Source organism: Macaca thibetana, chromosome 14 (genome assembly GCF_024542745.1).
Source record: "Macaca thibetana thibetana isolate TM-01 chromosome 14, ASM2454274v1, whole genome shotgun sequence".
Lineage (NCBI taxonomy): Eukaryota > Metazoa > Chordata > Mammalia > Primates > Cercopithecidae > Macaca > Macaca thibetana.
This window is the reverse complement of record NC_065591.1, coordinates 94299835-94326526: the sequence shown is the minus strand read 5'-3', so window position 1 is coordinate 94326526 and position 26692 is coordinate 94299835. Positions and strand designations below refer to the sequence as shown.

The 26692-nt window shown below is 38.4% G+C and overlaps 1 protein-coding gene across 2 annotated transcripts; it reads right to left on the bottom strand.

The window, feature by feature from the left end:
• Positions 1-105: 105 nt before the first annotated feature.
• Positions 106-26490, bottom strand: BIRC2 (baculoviral IAP repeat containing 2). Of its 2 annotated transcripts, none has more exons than XM_050758259.1 (9): positions 25526-26490; positions 22143-24299; positions 21947-22046; positions 10123-10201; positions 9386-9434; positions 4499-4741; positions 1059-1313; positions 916-957; positions 106-816 (listed from the first exon to the last, which is right to left on the bottom strand). In XM_050758259.1, the coding sequence occupies exons 2-9, from the start codon at positions 23035-23037 to the stop codon at positions 623-625; spliced, it is 1857 nt and encodes a 618-aa protein (XP_050614216.1). In that variant the 5' UTR covers positions 23038-24299; positions 25526-26490; the 3' UTR covers positions 106-622. The 2 variants fall into 2 exon arrangements, with proteins under 2 accessions (XP_050614216.1, XP_050614217.1); XM_050758260.1 differs by lacking the exon at positions 25526-26490 and adding an exon at positions 25067-25437.
• Positions 26491-26692: the final 202 nt, after the last annotated feature.

The window sequence follows — 26692 nt, the reverse complement described above, 5'->3', positions numbered from 1 at the left end:
TCTCATGAATGCAATTTTTTACTTAATAGCTGGCATTTGAGTACAATGAAGACACATGAAAATTACTTTTTAAATCAGGACAGAAAAAATATTCTGGTAACACAATCTTTTTAAAGCACTTTATTGAGATGTTTCTCACAAACTAGGGGGAGAAATAAGAGAAAATAATAAGGATATTTTAAAACACAAGTGAAAAGCACCAAAGACAATTCGGCACCATTAACTCTGATGAACTCCAGAGTTTCTGGTTTCCAGTTCTTTTAATCTACACTGTAATTTAGTATTCAAAGAAAGTATTCTTTCTGAAAGAATACCAAATCCAGTAACTCCTGAAATGATACATAACAAGCAGTGACACTACTCCCTTAGTTCCTCTTAGGTCCACACATACATACCAATATAGTTCACCAAACATAAATCTTCCCTTGTAAATAAACAGATTAAGATTAAATATATGATACCATCTTTTCAGAAACAAGATTATTAGTACCAAAGCAGACTAGAACATGAATGTCACTAATTGAAAAACTAATAATTCCCTTTTTACTTCAGATGGCTTCAAGTGTTCAACAATATTTTAAAGACTTTTTTTTATACATGTTAAAATATAGCCTATTTTTCTTTAAGACAGAAATGTACGAACAGTACCCTTGATTATACCCCTGCAAATAGGGCATTTTCTTAGAGAAGGGGCACATTCCTGGCATACTACCAGATGACCACAAGGAATAAATACAATAGAAACTTCTTTGTCCATACACACTTTACAAGTTCGTTCTTCTTGCAACCTCCTCAATTGTTCTTCCAGTGACAGACCTAATAACAAAAAATTACTTTAGTAAAACTGCTTCCACTTCATTCCCCATTAAAAAAAAAAGAGTAATAATTCATGTTGGTTTTAAATCTTTGTTTTACCTGAAACATCTTCTGTTGGAATATACTTCATATTCTTATCCACTGAGGAAAGAAAACATATAAAAAGCATCACTCTACAAAACTGAGCCACCGTGTCTAGCCAGTCCTAAGAATTTCTAAAATAATTTTCTCAACAAACTCACCAAATAAGTTCTTATACAATGTAGAGTCAATTTCTTTTAGACAGTTTTTGAAGATGTTGGCTGCAGCATTTCCTTTAACCAAAACGGTATCAATCAGTTCTCTCGCTTGTAAAGGTATCTGTGTTTTTTGTTTAATAATATCATGTTCCTGTTTATTAATTACATTGGCCTTTAAAAGATTATCCAAAATAGGAAGCACACACGTCAACTGTTGAAAGAGAGCCATTCTATTCTTCCGAATTAATGACAAATCATCTTCATTAAAAAAAGAAAAAGAAATCCATTAGAATTTAAACTCCTTTAACTATACTCATATAGTCACTAATAACCAACCCTACAAACAATTTAGGCACTAAAGTTCAAAAAAGAACAAAGTAACTTGTTTGCATTTGAAAGTTTGTTGTTTGGTAAACTTCCAGAGGAAGTCTCTGGTTCTGTAATTTTTAAGTCTACATGTTTACATGTCCTAGAACTCTGCTTTTATTTTGTTGCAAGTAAGAGATTTTTAGAAGACAGTAATAATTTCCCCCACCCTATATAATAATACTGAGTTATATTTCCATTATATCACTTTACTTTTGTAAGCACTTTCATAGTAATTTGTCTCATTTGATACAGTGATCCTGTCAATTAAACAAGGGAAGTATCACTGGCTCTCATTTTCACATAGGGAGAAAAAAGACTCAGATAAGAATGAGTGGCCTGTCCAAGATCACAGAAAGAATAAGCTGCAGAACCAGGTATCCTAGACGACTGTTCTTTTCAACACCCCATATTTAAGACGCGGTATTGTAGTATTGTAAGGTTTGAGCTGTGAAGTCAAAACAGACCTACGTTCCAGTTGGCTAGGCTCACTCACTAGCTATGCCTCCTCATCTTTCCCCATACACCTCAGTTTCCTCATCTGTAAAATATACATAATGGTACCTTCCTCAGAGTTGTGAGGATTGAATAATACATGTAAAGCATCTGGCACAATATGTGGTACACAGTTAACTACCATTATTATTTTATAAATATCTATGTTTATAGCAATTTTAAGAAAAACTACGTAAGAATGAAGCCTGACCTTTTTATTAAAAGTCAACGTTTTTCCTTCAATATTGCATCCCATAAAACTCCATAGTTAATTTATATTTATGGAATATGGTAGTTCCTTCTTTTGGTATCTGAATCATTAAAAAATTTAATTGTCTATTTTCAGACTTTCAAAAAAATTTTAAAAGTACATCTCTACAAAGTACCAGTTTAATGAGAAATAAATTATAAAAACAGAAGTCTATCTTCTTTCCCCTTTTACATCTTTCTAGAAGTGAACTGCTCTAATACTCTCAAAACTATAAAATTCCATTCTGTGACCACAACTTTTTCTTCTACTGAAATAATTCCTCTCACTGCTAACAAATTTGTTCTTCACCTTTTCAAGATCTCCACGTCATTCCCAATTCTACCTGCACAAGGCTGTCTCCAGGCTTTGCTTCAAATCTCCTATTCCAATCTAGGTAGCAGTCAGGTGTTTCAATGAGGTTCTCTGTATTAGCACCCTTAACTCATCTTCCATATTCCTTACTTGGCCTTTCCCCTATTAACACTGCCAAATCTGTAATTCAGTACTATCTTCCGACCCACACAAAGTATGAGAAAGTCATAAATCTAAGGTGACAGTAATTTCATATAACCTTAGCTGGATTTCATTACTACTTAACAATCCTTAAATTGACCTTCCTTAGGCCCTTTCTTTCACCAAGTCCCTCCCACTTCCCAAGTCAATCTACCTAATGGATAAAAATATATATATAAATAAAGAAATAAATTGATGTGCTAGGAGCTGTGTTAAAGTGTTTTATTTGCAATATCTCATTTAATTCCAACAGCAACCTTATGGGATTCATACTATTATTATCCCCATTTTACAGATAAGAAAGCAGATGTCTGGTTGAATAAATAGCCAAGCTAGTAACTGATGGAGTTGGAATTTTTTTTTTTTTTTTGAGACAGTCTTGCTCTGTCCCCCAGGCTGGAGTGCAATGGCGCAATCTCGGCTCCCTGCAAGCTCTGCCTCAGCCTCTCGAGTAGCTGGGACTACAGGCGCCTGCCACCACGTCCGGCTAATTTTTTGTATTTTTAGTAGAGACGGGGTTTCACCGTGTTAGCCAGGATGGTTTCGATTTCCTGACCTCGTGATCCGCCCGTCTCGGCCTCCCAAAGTGCTGGGATTACAGGCGTGAGCCACCGTGCCCGGCCTGGAGCTGCAATTTAAACACAAATCTGTTTCAATGTAGAAATCCAGACTTTAAACATTTTGCTACATGGTCGTGCAATAATGTACCCCCTTTTTTTTTTTTTGAGACGGAGTCTCGCTCTGTCGCCCAGGCTGGAGTGCAGTGGCCGGATCTCAGCTCACTGCAAGCTCTGCCTGCCGGGTTCACGCCATTCTCCTGCCTCAGCCTCCCAAGTAGCTGGGACTACAGGGGCCCGCCACCTCGCCCGGCTAGTTTTTTGTATTTTTTAGTAGAGACGGGGTTTCACCGTGTTAGCCACGATGGTCTTGATCTCCTGACCTCGTGATCCACCCGTCTCGGCCTCCCAAAGTGCTGGGATTACAGGCTTGACCCACCGCGCCCGGCCAATAATGTACTCTTAAGTTATTTCCTATCTTTACTTACAAGCTTAAAAAGAAAGCATCTTCCAACCCAATACTCCAATACATATGCAACCTTCGCCTCTCTGCTGGCCCTTTAACCCTGTTTTCTGCACACTAGTCTCGCCAGCTAGCGTATATACTCCTTGAGAGCAACCACCATGATTAGGCACAGTATTTGGCACTGGGGCTCATGGTCAATAAATATTTATTGAAGGAATAAATGATTACTCAAAATACTTGTTTTGGGGGGCCGAAACTTAACACTGTCTGGACGAATACAAAAATTAGTTTTCCTGTTATCCTTGGATTGGGCAGGTGGTTCTCATCAAGCCCCAGAATTTTATTGTAAGTTCTATTTTTTGTATGCGGACCATTTAGCAAGGATTAGGGAGTAAAATATCATATTAAAAATATGATTTGAAGAAACTTAAAAAACAGGTTGAAAAAAGACCTGCATCCAACTTTAATATCTTGCTTTTTCAAAACAATTTAAATTTGTTATGTATGAGAAAGAAATGGAATACAGCTCAAGGAAGAGCTTATTATGCTAAAATTCTCTGATTGGCATAAATCAGGGAACCTCAGCCAAAAATAAATATGTAGAAAAAAGCTGCAGTCAGTGGTTCTCAACTAGAAGCAATAGAGAGGGGTAGAAAAGGAGGGATGGTTTCGAAATTACTGGAGGACTGCTACCAGCACTTAGTGGATGTGAAACAAGCATGTTGTTCTGTAACATGTGAGACAGTCCTAAGAGTTCCATTGAGAAATAATGCAGGTGACTAACATTCCCAAATACCTGATGCCATTTCTTCAGCTTGTCTTTCCTTCTCCTCTTCTCTTTTTTCATCTTCAGCATTAAGAAGTGCTGATACAATATCATTAACTGTTTTGTAGTTCTCTCCAGTTGTCAGGATTTTACTTTGAACTGTTTGTTTTACCAGGTCTCTACTAAAGCCCATTTCCAAGGCAGATTTAACCACAGGTGTATTCATCATGACGGCATCTTCTGAAGAACTTTCTCCGGGTCCAAAATGAATAACTATTTGAAAAGACACATGCTAATATTAAATTCCACAAACATAAACCTATGGAAAAAAGTATCACAGCACAATCTTTATTCATCCTTTACTCTCATATTCTGGTAAAGGAGATGAGCTATATGCATCAATTACCTATAACTCCAATAAAAGTCTGAACTTCATAATGGTCAAATGAGAATACAATTAATATGCTATACTCTTCACAAAACCCACCTCTCTGGCTACATCCTAGACCTACTTAATGAAAGATTATCTAAGGATAAGAATTAGCAATCTGTATCTTTTAAATATTTCCCCAAATGATTCTGATGTATAGTCATTTCTGGAAACCAAAATGCTACACAAACTTAGAAGTGAGAAATAATCTTCTCCAGCCAGGAAAGTGGGGGAAAATCACAAAGACTTCATGGAAAAGTGGCATTAGAGTTTGGACTTGAAGGATGGACAGGGTCTAGACAAGTGGATAGCTGAAGTAGAGAGAATAACAAACAAAAATAGGAAGTATAGCAAAATAGAAGATCAGTTCACCCAGAAGACGTAGTGAAAAAGTATGGCTTAAGAAGTAATTAAAGCAATATGATTTTAGGCAGTGACAGATGCTCTGAAGAAAAAAGTAGTGTAAGGTCATTAAAAGAAACTGGGAAGCAGGAAGACATTTTAGATAGGGTAGTCAGGGAAGCATTTTCTGCTAACAGTCAATGCTAGCCCATATGATACTTTAATGAAAAAAATACAAAAAGACATAATTCTTCAAGATACTACTGCCATCTTCTGTGAAACTGTTATAACAAACATATAAATATACAATGTCAACAATGTGCTCTCTTGTTCAAATATGCGTGGAATCCCTGTTTGGAGAAACGGCACCAGAACAAAGACTTAAATAACAAGGAATGAGCTCTATTTCACTTTTAAGTGCATCCCTTAAGGAAATACTTAATGTTCAAGGTAAGAGACACATGAGAGGATCGTTACAGCAATATTTACAGCAGGAAAAAAAAAAACCCAGAAAACAACATAGCTCTCAATAGGGAATGGATAAATAAAATACAATATATGCTGGACTACTGTAAAAATATTTAAAAATATACAAATGAACTAAACTGGTATAAATCTAGTCCATGTTACTGAGCTCTGGGTGTTAGAAGTTAGAAACAGAACTGTATGTAAGCATCAGAGGGAAATTTGGCATTGCCTACAGCATTTAGTTCTTTTTCTTTCCCTTATGAAGAATGTATACATCTATTACATGTGCAATTATTAATACTCGGGGGGGGAAGGAGTAAGCTATGGAAATATGTCAAAGAAGTCTTCTAAGCAAAGAGAATAGCAAGTGTAAAAGCCTTAAATTAAGTGAAAAGCTTGACATGATCAAGAAACAGAAAGAAGGTGGCAGAAGGTAAAAGAGGACAATGCCCAGATGAGCAGAGCCTTCCTAAGAGTTTATATTTTATTCTAATTTTGGTAGACTATTCCAGGAGTGTTTTAAGCATGCAATTGATAAAACTTGACTTGTGTTTCAGAAGATGACTTCTTAATGCTGAAGATGAAAAAAGAGAAGAGGAGAAGGAAAGACAAGCTGAAGAAATGGCATCAGGTATTTGGGAATGTTAGTCACCTGCATTATTTCTCAATGGAACTCTTAGGACTGTCTCACATGTTACAGAACAACATGCTTGTTTCACATCCACTAAGTGCTGGTAGCAGTCCTCCAGTAATTTCGAAACCAACCCTCCTTTTCTACCCCTCTCAATTGCTTCTAGTTGAGAACCACTGACTGCAGCTTTTTTCTACATATTTATTTTTGGCTGAGGTTCCCTGATTTATGCCAATCAGAGAATTTTAGCATAATAAGCTCTTTCTTGAGCTGTATTCCATTTCTTTCTCATACATAACAAATTTAAATTGTTTTGAAAAAGCAAGATGTTAAAGTTGGATGCAGGTCTTTTTTCAACCTGTTTTTTTTTTAAGTATCTGCAAATCATATTTTTAATAAGGTATCTTCTGTGGAGATGTACTTTAATGGGGTAATCTGGAATCAGGAAGACTTGTTAGGATGTTAGACACAGATGACGGTAGTTTGGATTAGGTTAATAGTGGTGGAGACAGTGAGATGTAGTCAGATTTGGCATATGTTATGAAGACAGAAATGAAAAGACTTTAATAGATTAAATATAAAAACTAAAGGAAGGAGAGGAATCAGGGATGATACCTATCTTGAGCCAACTTTTAATGCTAAGAAATGAGTACCATTAACTGAGATGGGGAAGATCAAAGAAGGAACAAATCTGATGAATGAAGAATGGGGGAGAAAATTTCTGGTTTGGTCCTATTAACTCTACGATGTCTGTTACAGCCAAGTAGAGATTTAAACACTCAGCTGGACATTCCAGCTTGGGGCTCAGGAAATGTAGAAATAAGCTGAGCTTTGAGGGGTACTCCATCATTTTAAAGTTTGAAAAAGGAGCAGCCAACAAAGGAAATTGTTCAGGATCAACCAGGGAAACAGAAAACCAAGGGTATGGGATCTGATTAGTCAAGCAAAAAACGTGTCTTAAGAAAGATGAGGCCAAGTGCAGTGGCTCATGCCTGTAATCCCAGCACTATGGGAGGCCGAGGCAGGCAGATTGCTTAAGTTCAAGAGTTTGAGACTAGCCTGGGCAACATGGTGAAACCCTGCATCTACAAAACACACACACACACACACACACACACAGACACAATTAGCTGAACGTGGTGGTGCATGCCTGTAGTCCCAGCTACTCGGGGGGCTGAGGTGAGAGGATCACCTGAGCCAGGGAAGTTAAGGCTACAGTGAGCCATGATGGCACCACTACACTACAGCCTAGGTGACAAAGTGAGACCTTGTTTCAAAAAAAGAAAAAAGAAAGACAAAGCACCCAATGATTATCAAATGCTGGTTAACAGGTCAAGTGGTGGATTTGCTAACATGGCAGTCCTTGGTTACCATGACAAGAACAGTTCCAACAGAACAAGAGAAAGAATGAAAGGTGAGAAAGTAAAACAGAGTAAGCATAGATAAATCTTCCTAGGTATTTTGTTGTAAAGGGAAGCAGAGTAATAAGATAATAGCTGAATGGGGACATTGGTTCATGGAAGTTTTCCTAGGATTAGCAAAAGTACATTATGTTTATATGCTAACATGAATGATTCAGGAGAGATGGAAAAATTGAAGACTCGAGAGAAAGGGTATGTCACTGCCAAAGTAACCTTCTTAAGTTGGCAGCAGGGGATGGAATACAGAGGACAAGTGGAAGTACTGGCCTTAGAAAAGGGAAAGGACAATTCATCTCTTATGAACGAACAGAAAGAAAAGTACAAGGATAAATTATGTAGCCTTGTGGTTTTGCTGGTGAGGCAATAAAGCAGCTCTCTTTTGGATTCTATTTTCTTAGGGAAGCAAGGTTATAAACTGACAAGGTGGGAAGAGAGTGTTAGAAAATTACCAAGAAAGAAAACAAGAAACAGTCATTTAAAGATTGACAAAGTGATTTTATTAGGAACTATGGTAGAACTTCAGGGGAGCCTACTTGACAGCAGTGGTTAAAAATTTTAAGAACAGCCCACACTGCTATCTATCTTTTCTAGGTCCATTACACAAGAGATAGCTGTCATGTACCCAGGTACTCTCCTTCCTATTTCCCAGTCAAATACTACCAAATCCTTCATCCAGTCCTCCTGAGCCATGGTTTCTAAGATTCATACATCTTGGTCACCTTTCTCTGGTCCAGTTAACAAATCTACCAGTATCTTTCTTGAAATGCTGTGCCACAAACAGAACGGCCCTTGGTACATAAAACAGTGGATTATTACCTTAGCCATTTTAGACACCATAACATATGTATATTACATAAACTGGCAGATGTGGCTAACATTAAGCTCTAATCAAAAGCTATACTATTTCCTGCCCTTGCGTTGAAATACAACATACCTGACTTAAATACCTAACATCTAGTCCAATTCGTAAATCATATGTGAACTGCTTTTCCAAATCATGCTAGCTCACAGCAACCTTTTCTTTTCTGGGGGGCTTATTATTTGCACCGCTTATTTGGCATTGCTTCAAGCTATCTGTTGTTTTTCTTTTGCTTATGTCTCATTTCTCCAGTTGGAATGTCAGCACTAAAAGTGGTAAGTATAGCACTAGAACAAAAACTAGTGTGTAAGCATATATATATAAAATATATATATATAAAATATTTATTAGCTGACTTCCCAGTATTTTTCCCTATGGCTTCAGAAACTCTTTTAAAAAGTACATACTTTCATTCCTACATTTGTTTTTTTGGAGACCGAGTCTCACTCTGTCGCCCAGGCTGAAGTGCAATGGCACAATCTCAGTTCACTGCAACCTCCGCCTCCTGGGTTCAAGCAATTCTCCTGCCTCAGCCTCCCGAGTAGCTGAGACTACAGGCGCATCACGCCCAGCTAATTTTTGTATTTTTAGTAGAGATGGGGTTTACTATGTTGGCCAGGCTGGTCTCGAACTCCTGACCTCAGGTGATCTGCCAACCTCGGCCTCTCAAAGTGTTGGGATTACAGGCATGAGCCACTGCACCTAGCCTATTCCTAAAATTCTTATAAAAATTTACACTCTATACTTAAAATTATTTCATACATACTTGGTGGGTCAGCATTTTCGTCTCCAGTAGTATCCGAAGTTGACAACAGCTATGAAACAAGAGAAAAGTTAATAGGTAAAATCAGATATCCCCAACAATCTGAAAGGAACAACACTAAAGTAAGTTTATGTTAAGTATATGTATATATTCTATTGAGAACTGAGTGATTTATGAGCTTTACTTTGCTTTCTTTCACCCTAATCACATAGATTTCCTTAAATTTCATGTTATCCCAAATTAGAATTCAAGTATTTCTCTAGTTTCAGGAAAGTAGAAAAATGTATCAGTGGTTTCTCATTCCATTAGGAAAATAAGATTTTAACTGGGTTACTCTCAAAGGGTCTCAGAGCCTAACAAGTTATTTTTTGTTTGTTTTTCTGGAAAACAGCAAAGAGACACTAAAGCTCCTTCTCTAATCCCATCACAAATTTGTACAGTGGCAGCATAAATGATTTTTCAAAATAGTAAAAACAAACAACAATCTTTTTAAAAAGCCCTAAACAATCAAGTTGATTACGAAAGTAAAAATCAAAGTTGTCATTAACATCAATGAAAATATGTACCTACAATTAATAAAAGAGAAATAAGTATAACTTCTAATACAGGTTGGTACAAAAGTGGTCACGGTTTTGGCCATGATTTTCAATGGCAAAAACCATGATTACTTTTGCACCAATCTAATAGTATTTTTATTATAAAGCAGAATTCAAAGTTGTTAATTTTAAAAATATATTTACCTGTTCAAGAAGATGAGGATATCTACCTTGAATCTCATCAACAAACTCTTGACCTTTCATTCGTATCAAGAACTCACACCTAAAACATATGAGGAAAATTATTTTTTAAAATTGTTCCATATCAATATAACCTGACCATTCTAGAAAAAATGGCTTTCAAATCTTTCATTGTACCCCACAGTAAAAACATTTTACATCACAACCCAGAACACATACATATCTAACGGGAACAAAATTATCATAAAACAATATACATCTTACTGTGTGTTATATATCATGGTATTTTCTAATTCAATCCATTAACACAACAACAACAAAAAGAAAAGCGTCTGCACCTACAAAGGGGAACAAGTTGACTCCCAAAAAACACTATTATACACAATTTATTTTGTGCTTAAAGTGAACTACTTAACAGTTTCAGATACTATTAACTTAGTATTCCTACAACATGATCTTTCACAATATAACTGCTCATCTTTCTTCAATGTTCACTCTTCCATTACATTTGAGCCACAATCCACTACCTTCCCTCCAAAAAATATGGAATCAAATATTTTTATCTATATATAATGTGACAGTGTTTCTCAAATATTTGTTTTTAAACTGATAGGGCTTCTTGAAGATGTTCCAAGAAGTTCACATACCATCTATATCCATTCTACTCCTTTTGTTTCTTCAACAAATGATACTCTACAACAGGATATACGTATTTAAAAAACAAAAAACTCTGACCTATGCCCATATTATACGCAAAAATAGCAAAAATAAAAGTAAAAATAGATTATATACCTAAATATAAAACCTAAAATAATAAAACTTCTAGGAAAAAGTACAGGAGAAAAATACTTTTGTCTTTACATTAGGTAAAGAATTATTAGACAAAAGACCAAAAACATCTTCTACAAAAGATAAAATTGATAAACTGACATCATCAACATTGAAAATATCTGCTCTTCAAAAGATGTTAAAAAATGAAAAGCCACAACACTCGAAGAAAGTTTGCAAGAGTGACATCAGCAAGACGGCAGACTAGGAGACACCAGCCTTCTTCCACCCACAAACAACAATAAAGAGACAGCTATCCACAAACAAATACAGCTCTGGAAGAACTCAATAGCCCAATCAGCCTACAGCAATACAGTGAGGAGGAAAAAAAAAAAAAAAAAAAAGAGAGAGAATAACCACACAGAAAGGACTGCTGGGAGATCTGCTTAGCAGAGACATCTGGAGACGGCTAAGAACAAGGGGTGAGGGCTATCTGTATCAGTCATGTGGTGAGTGCCATCACAGTCCTCAGTGGCAAAGACTGCTAGGCTCCTCCCCAGAGTAGGTCCCTGGAGACCCCAATAACCCTCAGGATAGCCACAGACTTCCTGCAGGTTTCACAGTGAAGGACCCTATAGTGTTCATTGATGCCAACTGCAGTAGCCTACTCTGCAGAGGACACTGAGAGCTTTCACCATTAAGGTAACCAGCACCCAGCACTGCTGTGAACGCCCTGGAGAGGGAGACACTACCGCACTCCTCACCCTGAAAAAAAGCAGCTCTTGCACTGCCCAGAGACAGTGCAGCCCCTCACCCCCAGACCCCAGAGCCACAGGTGGTCCACGTGTACTTGCATGTAAAATCATACACTTTCCAGATCCCAGCTCTCTGGCTGCTCTGCACACCTGCACTCCACACCCAACTCAAAGGCTGCTCTATGTGCACCCACATCTGAGGCACTAGAAGCACCACTGCTGCAGGCTAGTCAACATCCTGAACCCCAGACCCGCTGTCTTTCTGCAGGCACTTGCACTCCAAACCTTGGCTCTGTAGCTGCCCCACAGGTGTCCATGCCATCAGAGACATCAGTGCTGCCACCAACACCAACACAACAAAGCCCAAAGCCAGAACCTGCGCCAAAAAGAATCCCCTTGGCCACGATGTCTCCCATGGGAGAAAAAGTGATCAAGAGGTCCCCAGCAGCCTCTGCCACCAAAAAAACCTTGCTGCTGGTATGGATACCTGCAGCCTTGGATGTTGAGGACCCCTGCAATCCTCACTGACAATGATCTGGGGTAACAGAGCTACATGGAGTTTACAATGCTGGGCCTTCCACAGAGCCAGAACTACCACACCTACTGGCTGGCACCCTCACACTCACCCACAGGCAAATGTCTTTGCTCAAAAAAAAAAACTAATCTGTAATGTCTGAAAGTAATTATTCCATCAAATACACAGATAACAACAGAAGGCCACAAGAAACAGAAAGAAAAAAAAAAAAGAAACATCACATTACCAAAGAAACACAGTAATTTTCCATAACCACCCCCAAAGAAAGGGAGATCTATCAACTAACAGATAAAGAATTCAAAATAATTGTTTCAAGCAAACTCAGTGAGCTACAAAAGAACACAGATAATGAAATAAAAAAATATATACAAACAAATGAGAAATTCAACAGAGATAGGAATAATAAAAAGAAACACATTCAGGAGCTGAAGAATATAACAACAAAAAAAAATGCAATAGAGAGCATCAACAGCAGACCTGATTAAGCAGAAGAAAGAATCTGTGAACTCAAAGGCAGGTCATCTGAAATGATCTAGTCAGAGGAAAAAAAAAGAAAAAAGAAAAAAGAAAAGTGGAGAAAGCCTATCTGAATTATAGGACACCATCAAGCAAAACAATATTTGCATTTTAAGAATTCAAGGCCAGGAACAATGGCTCACACATGTAATCCTAGCACTTTGGGAGGTCGAGGCGGTGGATCACATGAGGTCAGGGGTTCAAGACCAGCCTGACCAACATGGCAAAACCCTGTCTCTACTAAAAATATAAAAATTAGCAAGGTATGGTGGTGCGCACCTGTAGTCCCAGCTAGGTGGGAGGCTGAGGCAAGAGAATTCCTTGAACCTGGGAGGTGGAGGCTGCAGTGAGCTGAGATCATGCCACCAAGACACCATCTAAAAAAATACCAAGAAAACAAAAAACAAACTCGAGAATTCAAGAAGGAAAAGAGAGAAAGGGCAGAAAGATGATTTTAAAAAAACAATGGCTGAAAACTTCATAAACCTAGGGAAAGATAAGATGTCCAGGTACAGGAAGTTCAAAGGACCTCGTAAAGATTCAACCCAAAAAAGATTTCACTGACACACATTATAATGAAACTGTCAAAAATAGAAGATGAAAGAGAATTTAAAAACTGTAACAGAAAAGAAACTCATTTTCTACAAGGGAATCACTATAAGACCATAAGTGGATTTCTCTGCAAAAACCTTGTAGGCCAGGAGAGAGTTGGATATATTCAAAGTGCTGAAAGAAAAAACTGCCAGACAAGAATATGTATCCCAGCAAAGCTGTCCTTCAGAAATGAAAGAGATGTAAACAGTCCCAGACAAGCAAAAGCTGAGGGAGTTTATCACCACTAGATGCGCCTTACAAGAAATGCTGAAGAGTTCTTCAAACTGAAACGAAAGGACACTAATTAGCAACATGGAAACATATGAAAGTATAAAACTCACTGGTAAGATACATATCTAATCAAATTAAGAATATTCTAAATTTATAATAACCATGTGTAAATTACTTAATTCTAAAATACAGGTTTTTTAAAAAAAAGTATTAAAAACTATAGCTTCAATATTTCTTTCATGAATATACAATATAAAACGATGTAAATAATGACATCAAAAACATAAAATATATGCAGGAAGGTCTGAGTAAGAGTACAGTTTTTTTATGCAATTGAAATTAAATTGTTAGTGCTTGAAATAGACTACTATAACTAACTATAAGATGTTCTATGTAAGCCTCATGATAGCCACAAAGTAGAAACCAATAGTAGATGCACAAAAGATATAAAGGAATCAAAGCATACCACCACAGAAAATCATCTAAACACAAAGGAAGACAGCAAGAGAGGAAGAAACAAAGAATCTGCCAAACAACCAGAAAACAATTACAAAATGACAGTAGTCTTTACCCATCAATAACTACCTTGAATGTAAATGGGTTAAATTCTCCTATCAAAAGATAAAGAGCAGATGAATGGATAAAGAAAACAAGATTCAACTACAGGTTGTCTACAAGAGACTCAATTCACCTTTAAGCACATGCATGTGTATGAGAAAAAAGATATTCCATACAAATGGAAACCAAAATAGAGCAGAGGAAGCTATAGTTCTATCAGATAGGACAGACTTTACATCAAAAACTGTAAAAAGAGTCAGAGAAAGTAATTATATAATGAGAAAGGGGCCAATTCCACAAGAGGATATAATGACTGTAAATATATATATGCACTCAACATCAGACCACCTAAATATATAGAGAAAATATAACAGATCTGAAGACATTAATAGATAGGAACACAATTATAGTAGACGACTTCAAAAACCCTACTTTCAATAATGGATGGGTCATCCAGGCAGAAAATAAGTAAGAAAATATTGGACTTCGACTATACATTGGATCTAATGGACCTAACATACATACAGGTTGAGTATTCCTTATCTAAAATACTTGGGACTAAAAGTGTTTTGAATTTTAGATTTTTTTGGATTTGGGAATATCTGCCTTATGTTTACCAGCTGAGCATCCTAATCGAAAAATGCAAAACCAAAAATGTTTCAAAGAGCATTTCCTTTGAGCATCATGTTGATATTCAAAAAGTTCTAAATTTTGGAACATTTTAGATTTTGGACTAGAGATACTCAACCTTTATACAGAACATTCCATCAAACAGCAGATAATACACATTCTTCTTAAGCACACATGAAAAATTATCCAGGGTAGATCATGTAGCAGGTCGCAAAACCAGACTCAACAAACTGATGAAGACTGAAATCCTATCAAGTATCTTTTCAGACCACAATGGTATGTAACCAGAAATCAGTAACAGAATGAAAGCTGGAAAGCTGACAACTATGTGGAAACTGAACAAAATACTCCTGAATAATCAATGGGTCAAAGAAGAAATCAAAAAGAAAATTTAAAAAATCTGAAGAAGTATTAAAATTGAAACATGACACAGCAAAATGTATAGAACAAATGCAGTTCTAAAAGGCAAGTTTATAGCAATAATTGCCTACATTAAAAAAAATCTTAAAAATAAACAATGTAACTTTACATCTAAAGGAACTACAAAAAGCAGAAGAAAATAAAAATCAGAAAAGAAACGAAGACTACAAAAACAATAGAAAAGATGACTAAAACTAAGAGCTAGATTTTGAAAAGATAAGTAAAATCAACAAAGCTTTAGCTCGACTAGTAAAAAGGAAGACTAAAATAAATAAAATCAAAACCAAGAGACGTTACCATTGATAACACAGAAATGCAAATGATCATAAGAGACTACCATGAACAATTATTCACCAAAAAACTGGATAACCTAGAAGAAATGGATACATTCTTAGAAACCTGTAACTTACCAAGACTAAAATAAGGACGAAATAGAAGATCTGAAAAGACTTACAACTAGTAAGAAGATTGAATCAGTAATCATAAATCTTCTGACAAAGAAAAGCCCAGGGAATAGATGACTTCACAGCACAATTCTACCAAGAAGAAGAAAGAGAGGAGGAGGAGAAGAAAGAAGAGGAGGAGGAGGAGAAAAGAAGGAAGGAAGAAGAAGAAAGGAGGATGAAGAAGAAAGAAAAGGGAGGAGGAGGAGGAAGAAGGAGGAGGAAAAGGGAGGGAAGAGGGAGGAGGAAAAGGGAGGGAAGAGGGAGTAGCGGGGGAGGAGGAGGGGGAATACTTCCAAACTCATTTTACCAAGCCAAGCATTACTCTGACACCAAAGCCATACCAGGACAACAAAAGAAAAGAAAATTACAAGCCAATAGCCCTGATGAGCACAGACGCGAAAATCCTCAACAAATACTAGCAAACTGAATTCAGCAGCATACTAGAAGAATCATATATCAAGATCAAGTGAGATTTATACCTGGGATGCAAGGATGGTATGACACATGCAAATCAATAAATGTGATACCACACATTGACAAAATGAAGGATAAAAATCACATAATCAGCCGGGTGAAGGGGCTCACACCTGTAATTCCAACAGTTTGGGAGGCCAAAGTGGGTGGATCACCTGAGGTCAGGAGTTTGAGACCAGCCCCATCACTACAAAAAATAAAAAAATCAGCTGGGTGTGGTGGCATGCACCTGTAGTCCCACCTACTCGGGAGGCTGAGGCAGGAGAATCACTTGAACCCAGGAGGCAGAGGTTGCAGTGAGCTGAGATTGCACCACTGCACTCCAGCCCGGGCAACACACCAACACTCAATCTCAAAAAACAAACAAACAAACAAAATCATATAATCATCTCAACAGACACAGAAAAAGCATTTGACAAAATTCAATACCCTTTCAGGATAAAAATTCTCACTAATTTAGCTATAGAAGGAATATACTTCAACATAAGGACCACAAGTGCACAGTTAATATCATACTCGGTAATGAAAAATCTGAAAGCTGGCTGGGCGCGGTGGCTCACACCTCTAATCCCAGCACTTTGGGAGGCTGAGGCGGGTGGATCATGAGGTCAGGAGTTAGAGACCAGCCTGGCCAACATGGTGAAACATCGTCTCTACTAAAAGTACAAAAATTAGCCAGGTGCAGTGGCACACACCTGTAATCCCAGCTACTCAGGAGGCTGGGGCAGAAGAGTCACTTGAACCCGGGAGGCGGAGGTTGCAATGAGCTGAGATCACACCACTGCATTCTAGCCTGGGCAACAGAGCAAGACTCCGTCTCAAGAGGAAAAAAAAAAAAAAAAAAAAAAGCTTTCAGCTTTTCCACTAACATGAGGAACAAGACAAGGGTGCTTACTCTTGCCACTTCTATTCAACATAATACTGGAACAGTTAGCCAGAGCAATTAAGCAAGAAAAAGAAAAAGGAATCCAAATCAGACTGGAAGAAGTCAAACTGTCTCTGTCTGCAGATGACATAATCTTATATATAGAAAACCCTAAAGATGCCACCAAAAACATTTAAAACTAATAAACCATCCAGAAGTTGCAGGATACAAAACCAACTTACAAAAGTCAGTACTAACAATGAACTATGTGAAAGAGAACTCAAGAAAGTAATCCCATGTACAATAGCACCAAAATAATAAAACACTTAAGAATAAATTTAACCAAGGAGGTAAAAGAGAAATACAATGAAAAACAAATGACACTGAAAAAGGAAACTGAAAATGACAGAAATAAATTTTTTAAAAATCTTGTGTTCTTGAATTAACAGAATATTGTTAAAATGTACATACTACCTATAACAATCTACAGGTTCAATATAATCCCTATCAAAATTCCAATGACTTTTTTTCACAGAAATGGAAAAACCAATCATAAAATTTGTATGGAACTTAAGGCCCAGAATAGCCTAAGCAATCTTGAGGAAAAACAAAAAAACAAAAAAAACAAAAAAAACGAGGCATCATACTTCCTGATTGCAAGCTATATTACAAAGCTACAGTAATCAAAACAATATGATACTAGCATAAAAACAAAGACATATACCAACAGAACAGAGAGCCCAGAAATAAATCCACATATACAGTCAACTAATCTCTGACAAGGGCACAAAGAACACACCATGTTGAAATGATAGTCTCTTTAACAAACAGTATTGGGAAAGCTGGATATCCACATGTAAAACAATAAAACCAGACCTCTATCTTACACCACCTACAAAAATTAACCAGAAATGGATTAAAGACTAAACATAAATCCAGAAACCATAAAACTCCTTTAAGAAAATGTAGGCTAAAAAGCTCCTTGGCAGTGGTCTTGGCAATGATGTGGATATGACACCAAAAGCATAGGCAACCAAAATAAAAATAAACTGGGACTACATCAAGCTAAAAAGCTTCTGCTCAGCAAAGGAAACAATCAACAAAATAAAAAGGTAACCTAGAGAATGGGAGAAAATATTTGCAAATTATACATTTGATAAGGAGTTAATATCTAAAATATATAAGGAATTTATACAACTCAAAGGCAAAAAAATAACATATAATTCAGGTTAAAAAAATGGGCAAAGGACCTGAATAGAAATTTTCCCAAAGATATACAAATGGCCAACAGGTACATGAAAAGGTGTTCAATATCACTAATCATCAGGGAAATACAAACTAAAACCAAAATGAAACATCACCTCCCACCTGTAATGATGCTTTATTATCAAACAGACAAGAAGTAACAAATGTTGGCAAACATGTGAAGAAAAGGGAACCCCTGACCATTGCTGGCAACTTAGTACAGTCATTATGGAAAACAGCATAGAGGCTGTTCAAAAAACTAAAAATAGAACTAGCATATGATCTAGCAATCCCACTCCTGTGTACATATCTTAAGGAAATGAAATCAGTATCTCAAAAAGATATCTCTACTCTCATGTTCAAGCAGCTATATGGAAACAACTTAAGTGTCTACTGAGGGATGAATGGGGGATGAGCCTGGCCAGGCGTGGTGGTTCATGCCTGTAATCCCATCCACGTCCTCACTTGAGGTCAGGAGTTTGAGACCAGCCTGGCCAACATGGTGAAACCCCATCTCTACAATAATAGAGTAATTAGCCGGGCATGATGGCAGGTGCCTATAATGCCAGCTACTCAAGAGGCAGAGGCAGGAGAATCGCTTGAGGCCAGGAGGTAGAGACCGCAGTGAGCCAAAATGGCGCCACTGCACTCCAGCCTGGGCGACAGAGAGAGCCTCCGTCAAAAAAAAACAAATACATAAAATCCTGCCATCTGCAATATGAATAAACCCAGAAGGCATTATGCCAAGTGAAACAAGCCAGAGAAAGACAAATACAACTGGTCCTTGAACAACACAGGTTTGAACTGCACGTGTCCACTTACACACAGATTTTTCTCAACAAAATGCAGATCGTATCTGCAGATGTGAAACCCACATATTTGGAGGGCTGACTTTTGGATGCACAGGTTCTGCAGAGTCAACTTCAGGACTTCAGTATATGCGAATTTTGGTATACATCCTAGAACCAATCCCCCAAGCATACCAAGGGACAACTATACTATATGGTATCCAAAACCATAGAAACAGAGAGTAGAATGCTGGTGGCCAGGGACAAGGGGGTGGGTGAAATGGGAAGATGCTGGTCAAAGGACACAAACTTTCTGAGGATCTAATGTATAGCACACGGTGACTACAGCTAATAATACTGGACCCTATACCTGAAATTTGCGAAGAGAGCATCTTTTAAAAGTTCTCACCAAAAAAAAAAGAAAGTTACTACATAAGGTGATTGATTTATGGAGATTAAAAATTATTCCCAATTGAAATGTGGGCCAGGCTCAGTGGCTCAGGTCTGTAAGCCCAGCACTTTGGGAGGCCAAAGAGGGCAGATCACTTGAGGTCAGGAGTTTGAGACCAGGCTGGCCAACATAGCGAAACTCCGTCTCTACTAAAAATACAAAAACTACTGAGCATGGTGGTGCGTGCCTATGATTCCAGCTACTTGGGGGGCTGAGGCTTGAACCCAGGAGGAAGAGGTTGCAGTGAACTGCCATCTTGCCACTGCACTCCAGCAGTGATAGGTGATAAAATGAGACTCTGTCTCAAAAAAATTTAAAAAAGGAAAAAAGAATGTGTTGTTTTCAGAGAAGCATTTACAAAATGCACCCCTACATCTTCTCCCTTATTTAATCATTTAAAACAAAACACAAGTTACAAAAATAAAGATTTTAATTTTGTTTCATAAAGTACAAAATGTAGCAGTTCCAACACTGGAATTTGGAAGCTGTTTTTGTCTTTGATACCATAACATGAATTAAATTTCAAATTAAATGTATACAATCCCATAGAGCCCAACATAATTAAGTCATTTAAAAGTCTGATAAAACATGCGTTTTAATTTTAAACGTAATAGTCATTTTTCAAAGTGTAAAAAAGTCAAAATTTATCTTGATATGACTATTAATGATATAACTTTAAAATACAACTTTTAACAATGTAGTGATCCATAATGAAGTATTTACTTCAAGTTTCTTTTTCATCATATATCACACAAAATGACAAAAATATGTTTTTAATTTCCTGAAGGGGTTCAAGAGATTCTTCATTATTGTGAAAGACACTCACAGGTAAAAACATAATCTATATGTATGATTCCACTTATATGTGGTGCCTAGAGTAGTCGAATTCATAGAGACAGAAACAGAATGGTGGAGCAGGGAGCGGTGGCTCACACCTGTAATCCCAGGACTTTCCGAGGCAGAGGTGAGCAGATCGCTTGAGGTCAGGAGTTCAAGATCGGCCTGGCCAACATGGTGAAACTGGGTCTCTACTAAAAACCGTCTCTACTAAAAATACAAAAAAATTAGCCAGGTGTGGTGGCGGGCACCTGTAATCCCAGCAGTTTCCGAGGCAGAGGTGAGCAGATCGCTTGAGGTCAGGAGTTCAAGATCGGCCTGGCCAACATGGTGAAACTGGGTCTCTACTAAAAACCGTCTCTACTAAAAATACAAAAAAATTAGCCAGGTGTGGTGGCGGGCACCTGTAATCCCAGCTACTCAGGAGCCTGAGGCAGGAGAATCGCTTGAACCTGGGAGGTGGAGGTTGCAGTGAGCCAAGATCATGTCACTGCACTCCAGCCTGGATGACAGAGCAAGACTCCACCACAAAAAAACAAACAAAAAAAGAAGTAGAATGGTGGTTGCCAGGATGCTGGGGAAAGGGGAATGGGGAATTAGTACTTGATGGGTAGACAGTTTCAGTTTGGGAAGATGCAAAGATTCTGGAGATGGATAGCGGTGTGATCGCAGAACAGTATGAATGTACTTAATGACACAGAACTCTACACTTAAAAATGGTTAAGATTGTAAATGTTATGTTATGCCTATTTTATCACTATTTAAAAAAAATTATCCAGGCCAACCCCTCCTCATTTTACAAATGATGTCTCAGTTCACACAGCTACTCAATTACAAACACAATTAATCTCTAATTTTATTTCTACTAATAACACTGCCCCTAAATTCTTTCTAGGCTATAATAAAAAAACACTGCTAGAGATAAAGTGGCTAAAAAGAGGTAAATGACAGATTATAAAAAAAGAAAATTGTACAGAAAAAAAAACTTACAATTACAATTAAAATGGGCAGTCAGATATGCTTTTTTTTTTTTTTTTTTTTTTTGAGATGGAGTCTCGCTGTTACCCAGGCTGGAGTGCAGTGGCATGATCCTGGCTCACTGCAGCCTCCACCTCCTGGGCTCAACCGATTCTCCTGCCTCAGCCTCCCGAGAAGCTGGGACTACAGCCGTGTGCCACCATGCCCAGCCAGTTTTTGTATTTTTAGTAGATACAGGGTTTCACCATGTTGGTCAGGCTGGTCTTGAACTCCTGACCTCAGGTGGTCCACCTGTCTTGGCCTCCCAAAGTGCTGGGATTACAGGTGTGAGCCACCGCACCCAGCCAAGATATGCTCTTAATATATGCATTTTTACATTTGCCTTATTCCTGCATCCATTCTATGTCCCTTCTTGTTTTCCCGTTCTTACCTTTTTCTAACTTCTTTTTAATCTATTTTATATGTCTTTGTAATCCTTAAGTACTGTTTAAAAGAAGACGGGCAATAAATAAAATGTATGGCTATACTTGTAACTGACTTACAAAAGTACACAGAAGACTGCATAATATTTTTCAACAAAACAATTAAAGTTAAAATGTGATCTTTTAGAAGGATAATTCCCCAGCGGCACAAAAGAGGCTTTGTTATAATTTAACGGTAAACTAAATCATGTAAGCATGCCTACTTCTTTTAAGCACAGAGTTTTTTGTACAAATACCTTTTTCAAAACAATTACCTTGGAAACCACTTGGCATGTTCTACCCATGGATCATCTCCAGATTCCCAACACCTCAAGCCGCCATCACAACAAAAGCATTTGACATCATCATTGCGACCTTCAAGAAAAAAAAAAAGACTAAATATTGAAAACACATTATGTTCTAATATGTAAATCAAAATAAAATGATAAAATGTAGTTATTTGCTTCTTACCCACATAATAAAAACCAGCACTTGCAAGCTGCTCAGGCTGAACTGGAACACTGGATGGCCAGTACATAAACGTTCTCATTCGAGCTGCATGTGTCTGCATGCTCAGATTTGAAATGCTAAACCTCAGCGTTTCTAGAGAATTTTCCAAAAATGGACAGTTGGGAAAATGCCTCCGGTGTTCTGACATAGCATCATCCTTTGGTTCCCAGTTACTGAGCTTCCCACCACAGGCAAAGCAGGCTACCCTATCTCCAGGTCCTATATAATAAAAACCAGCTCTTGCCAATTCTGATGGTGACAAAAAAGTTAATGGCCACATATGGTAGGTAAGAAATCGGGCTTCTTCAGTACTCATTGCATAACTGTAGGGGTTAGTCCTCGATGGAGAGAAGTCTTCAAGTGCTCTAGAATTAAGAGGGTTTGGTGAAAGGCTAGAGTAAGAACCACTGAACAAGCTACTATGTTCCAAGGTGGGAGATAATGAATGTGCAAAACTGTTTCTCATTGGAGAAGTATTCTTAGAGGTGGATCCCAGAGTAGCTGAAACCAGATTCTGAATAAAGCTACAGCTAGGATATAGTTGTTTATGCTTTTCAATAGGACTGTCTCCTAGTTTCCAGTTATCCAGCATCAGGCCACAACAGAAGCATTTGACCTTGTCATTCACACCAGTATAATAAAAACCAGCACGAGCAAGACTCCTTTCTGAGACAGGAACGCCGGTGGGGAAAGTTGAATATGTAGACATTCTGTAGAGTTCACAGGAAAAGTCATACTTCATTTTTTGTTTGTTGCTGTTTGTCCAATCTGACAAGATCGTGCTATCTTCCATTATACTCTTAATGTTTTGATACGAGGGACCTGGGAAAAGTCTTTGGGAGGCAGTTTTGTGCATGAGTAGGTGACAGTACTGTTTGATAGCTAAAACAGTCACATGAAATTTCTTCACACAAAATAAGATTTTTACCACAAAAAGAAATCAATGATAGACTCTTACGTAGAATTCACTACACTTTCTTTACTGGATTTATCTCAGTTTATATTCAGGTAGGATGAGTCTCTCTCTGAATTACCAAGATACTACTTAGAACACAAGTCTTTGGGGTTGTAGTAACTCTTTTAAGTAATCTAAGTGCTATTTGTTCATAATCTTGAGTAATACTAACCTAAAGCCCTGAAGAGGTGGATGCCCTTTCGAAAATGTTGAAACTCCTTGATTTTTCACAGAGATTTATATTCTCAAAATTCTAAGCAACTACAGAATACCTAAATTATGCCTTTTATTTATATTTGGTTACAAGCTATGAAGCCTGGGTAACAGATCAATTACTGATTATGCCACAAGGTAAAAAATTACATGCAGGCTTCTTTCCCTATAAGCACTTTAATATAATGTCCCCAAAAAATCTCATTTTATTCCAATAAACAAAAGTAATTAAAATCTTCATATGGTCACACTATTTAAAGGCTAAGTTCACACAGCTTATCACCATAGTATTTACATAAGCGGGCTATATTACTTCAGCTGACAACTTTTGGGGAAGTCAACACCCACAAGCTTTGTTGAACCTGTGCCTGTTATAGTGTTTGATGTCAAATGAATTTGGCTTAAAGTTCACAAACTATAAACTCTTCTATCTTTGTTAAATATCATTTGTATTTGTTTCTATTTCCTGCAGCATGTTGACTTTCTTCCTAACTTTGTATACCACTTTATTATTCTTGATCAACTGAAGGTATTTTCTCCATAAACTTAATTAGTTAGCCATAAAATTTCCACAGCACACTTTTCACACTGCATTTAAAAACTAAATAACCTGTTCATCATTTAAGGGCTATTCAGCTATAATTATCAGTCATGCTGTAAACATTAATCAATTTGTCACAAGACACAACTTGTCCTTTCTAGTGTTATCAGAAAGGCCTAACAAAATACTGTATTACCAAAAAAGTACTGCTTAGCATAACGTATCAGTAATCAACTCTACTAGCCTTCTTTCTGAAAACTCTTCAATGTTTTAAAAATATAATTCATACACAAAATTACACTCCATAGAATTCAAACTATATCCCTTTATAAAGCTTCGAGATCTCCAAAATGGGATTTATTACTGCAAGGGGAAAATAGGGAGAGGAGGATTCTTCAGGGCTGTAAATCTGAAAAGAAAAAACAAAAGGTATTTTAGAAAACCGTATTTGCATGCCAAATAGAACTTACATACTCTTCAATTTATTCACTAAAGTCTAAGAATAATTTACATTTTAGATAACACATCTTAATTTCCAGCAATTTGTCACAACTTTCTAACTGAAAAAGCTCTTAATTAAAATAAATAAATGCAACATACTCCCATAGCACTAACTATACGTGTCTTTAAAAAGCACAACTTTAGAGACAGATGGAAATTTTCACACAGGAAAACATTTTGTCCTTGCTCTCCTCCCCTTTTCTGACCTAAAGGTATCTTTGGCACTCTGCTGGAGGCAAAGGAACATTGGTGAAAAAGGCAGAGAGAGCGACAAGGTACTCCACTAAACCCTGTCAACAGCAGTACAGCAGTAATCAGACAGCAACGTTAGTTTGTAATATCAAGTCTCTCCGCGACTAGGAAAACTGCAGTAAAATGTACCACGAGTTCATTAATATAAACCCTTAAACTCTGCCAATCCCTTACAATTTCAAAGCAACGACGGTAGAAAACAACCGAAAACAAAACCTAACACAGCGGCCTGTGAAACAGTGGCCTGACGCCCACTGGCATGATTGCTTTAATTACACGCGATTTTTTATATACTATCTTTAAACGAAAGACTTTTATCTGCGAGCACCGTACTGCAGCATTCTCTTTATGCAAACTGCAGCTGGACAGGGGATAGGATGGAAGGGAAAAGAATAGAAACTATGGGATTTACCCAATAATTACCCAGAGTTGTTTCTCACAATACACAACAGACTACTGGAATGACAGAGCGCAGTGGCAACTATGAAATATGAAATATCACCGCCACCGAAATATCTTCGTTTCAATGTATTACATTAAAAGAACGCCGAGGGCTGTTTAAAACCTTGCAAAAACTGCGAGAAAACATCTTGGTCAAAGTCCAAGGGCCAGAAGAGTGGGCGGCGGCCAGAGGAGGTTTGAAAACAAGTCATATTTTAAAAACGGCTTTGACTGCAAGTCTTGAAGTTTAGGCTTCCGAATCCAATAAAACCTTGGCGAGAGTAGAAAGCAGAGAGCCCCCGGCGACCCTCGACCCTTGGCCGAAGGGCCTCTGGCCCCTTCCTTCCTCGCCCGGCCGCCACATCAGGGAAGTGGGCCCCCGCGGGCCCGCGCGTCCCCACCCTCCCCGCGCCGCCCGAGTCCGGAAGGAGCAGCACTCACCGCAGTGCGGGCGCAGCAAACACGGAAGCTGCGCGGCAGCCTACAGGCCTCCCCAGAGCCGGGAAGCCGCGGTACCGACAAGCAGATACGGCCGCCTCGGCTCGGGTCAGCTCCGGCGCTCCCGAAGCCCGCCGCCCCATCCGGGCTCACGCCGACGCACGATGACGTCAGCGCGCCCGGCCGGAGACTCGCGTTGGCAGCCGCGCGAGGGCGCCCGGGAGGCTGGGGCCGGAAAGCGGAACCGAGCGCACTTGCGGCCGTGGGGCGACTAACCGCCGGGAAAGACGCTGGGAGGCCCAGGGACGCCCGGCGCAACTGGACGCCCATCGGGAGTCGCGGGGTCGGCCCTCAGGGGAACGGGGACTGTCCGTATCAACTCGGTGTTTGTTCGTTTTCTTCACCTTGCAGTTTGTGCCCCCTCCACGTTTCCTCTCTCTCTGTGCCTACCATTCTCCTGGGGGACGTGGCAAACCGTGAGCCGCTGCGTTTGACTCTTGGGAAACCCTGCGGAAACGCCCTGGCGCCGGTGGTTTTGCGCGTCTACCCTGTGTCACCTCAGGGTTATGGTCTGGCCCCTGGCAAGGCTCCCCTAGTGTGATGCCTCCCCCGTCGAGATGACTGCATTTTGAGGATGGAGTCAGTCTGATGGCATTTTTTGCTCAAGTAAACAGTTGTAACCGTTTGTGTAGCATCAGCGTTCAACAGCTGTCTGTGCAAATCGAAAAAAGCGAAGCGTTGGAAAGTAGGAAGCATCTGATGAATAATTTTGACTCGATGAGTTTTACAATCAACTAGGTTATCTTGTTTTTAAACTTTTGGTTTTCTGTTCTGGAGACAAACAGTGCATATGCACTAAAGACAAAAGTGTCATTATTTCAGATGCTCATTGCCAGCAACGGGAACGGTATTGCAAGTCAGGCTTCACTCCCAGTATTTTCTGAATGTTTCAATAAAATGAAATATATACGTCCGCCTGTGTATTGGTGTACATGCACATATAATTGTACATAAACCACAGAGAAGCCCAAGGTTTTTTTTTTTTTTTTTTTTTAACGCTTAGGTAATAGAAAATTTGTAAACAAAAACCCTTGGCTTTTACTAGTGATGGACCTTTTGTATCCCTCCGCCATACTCCCCCAGTAGTGCCATAGACACAGTGGCATGCAG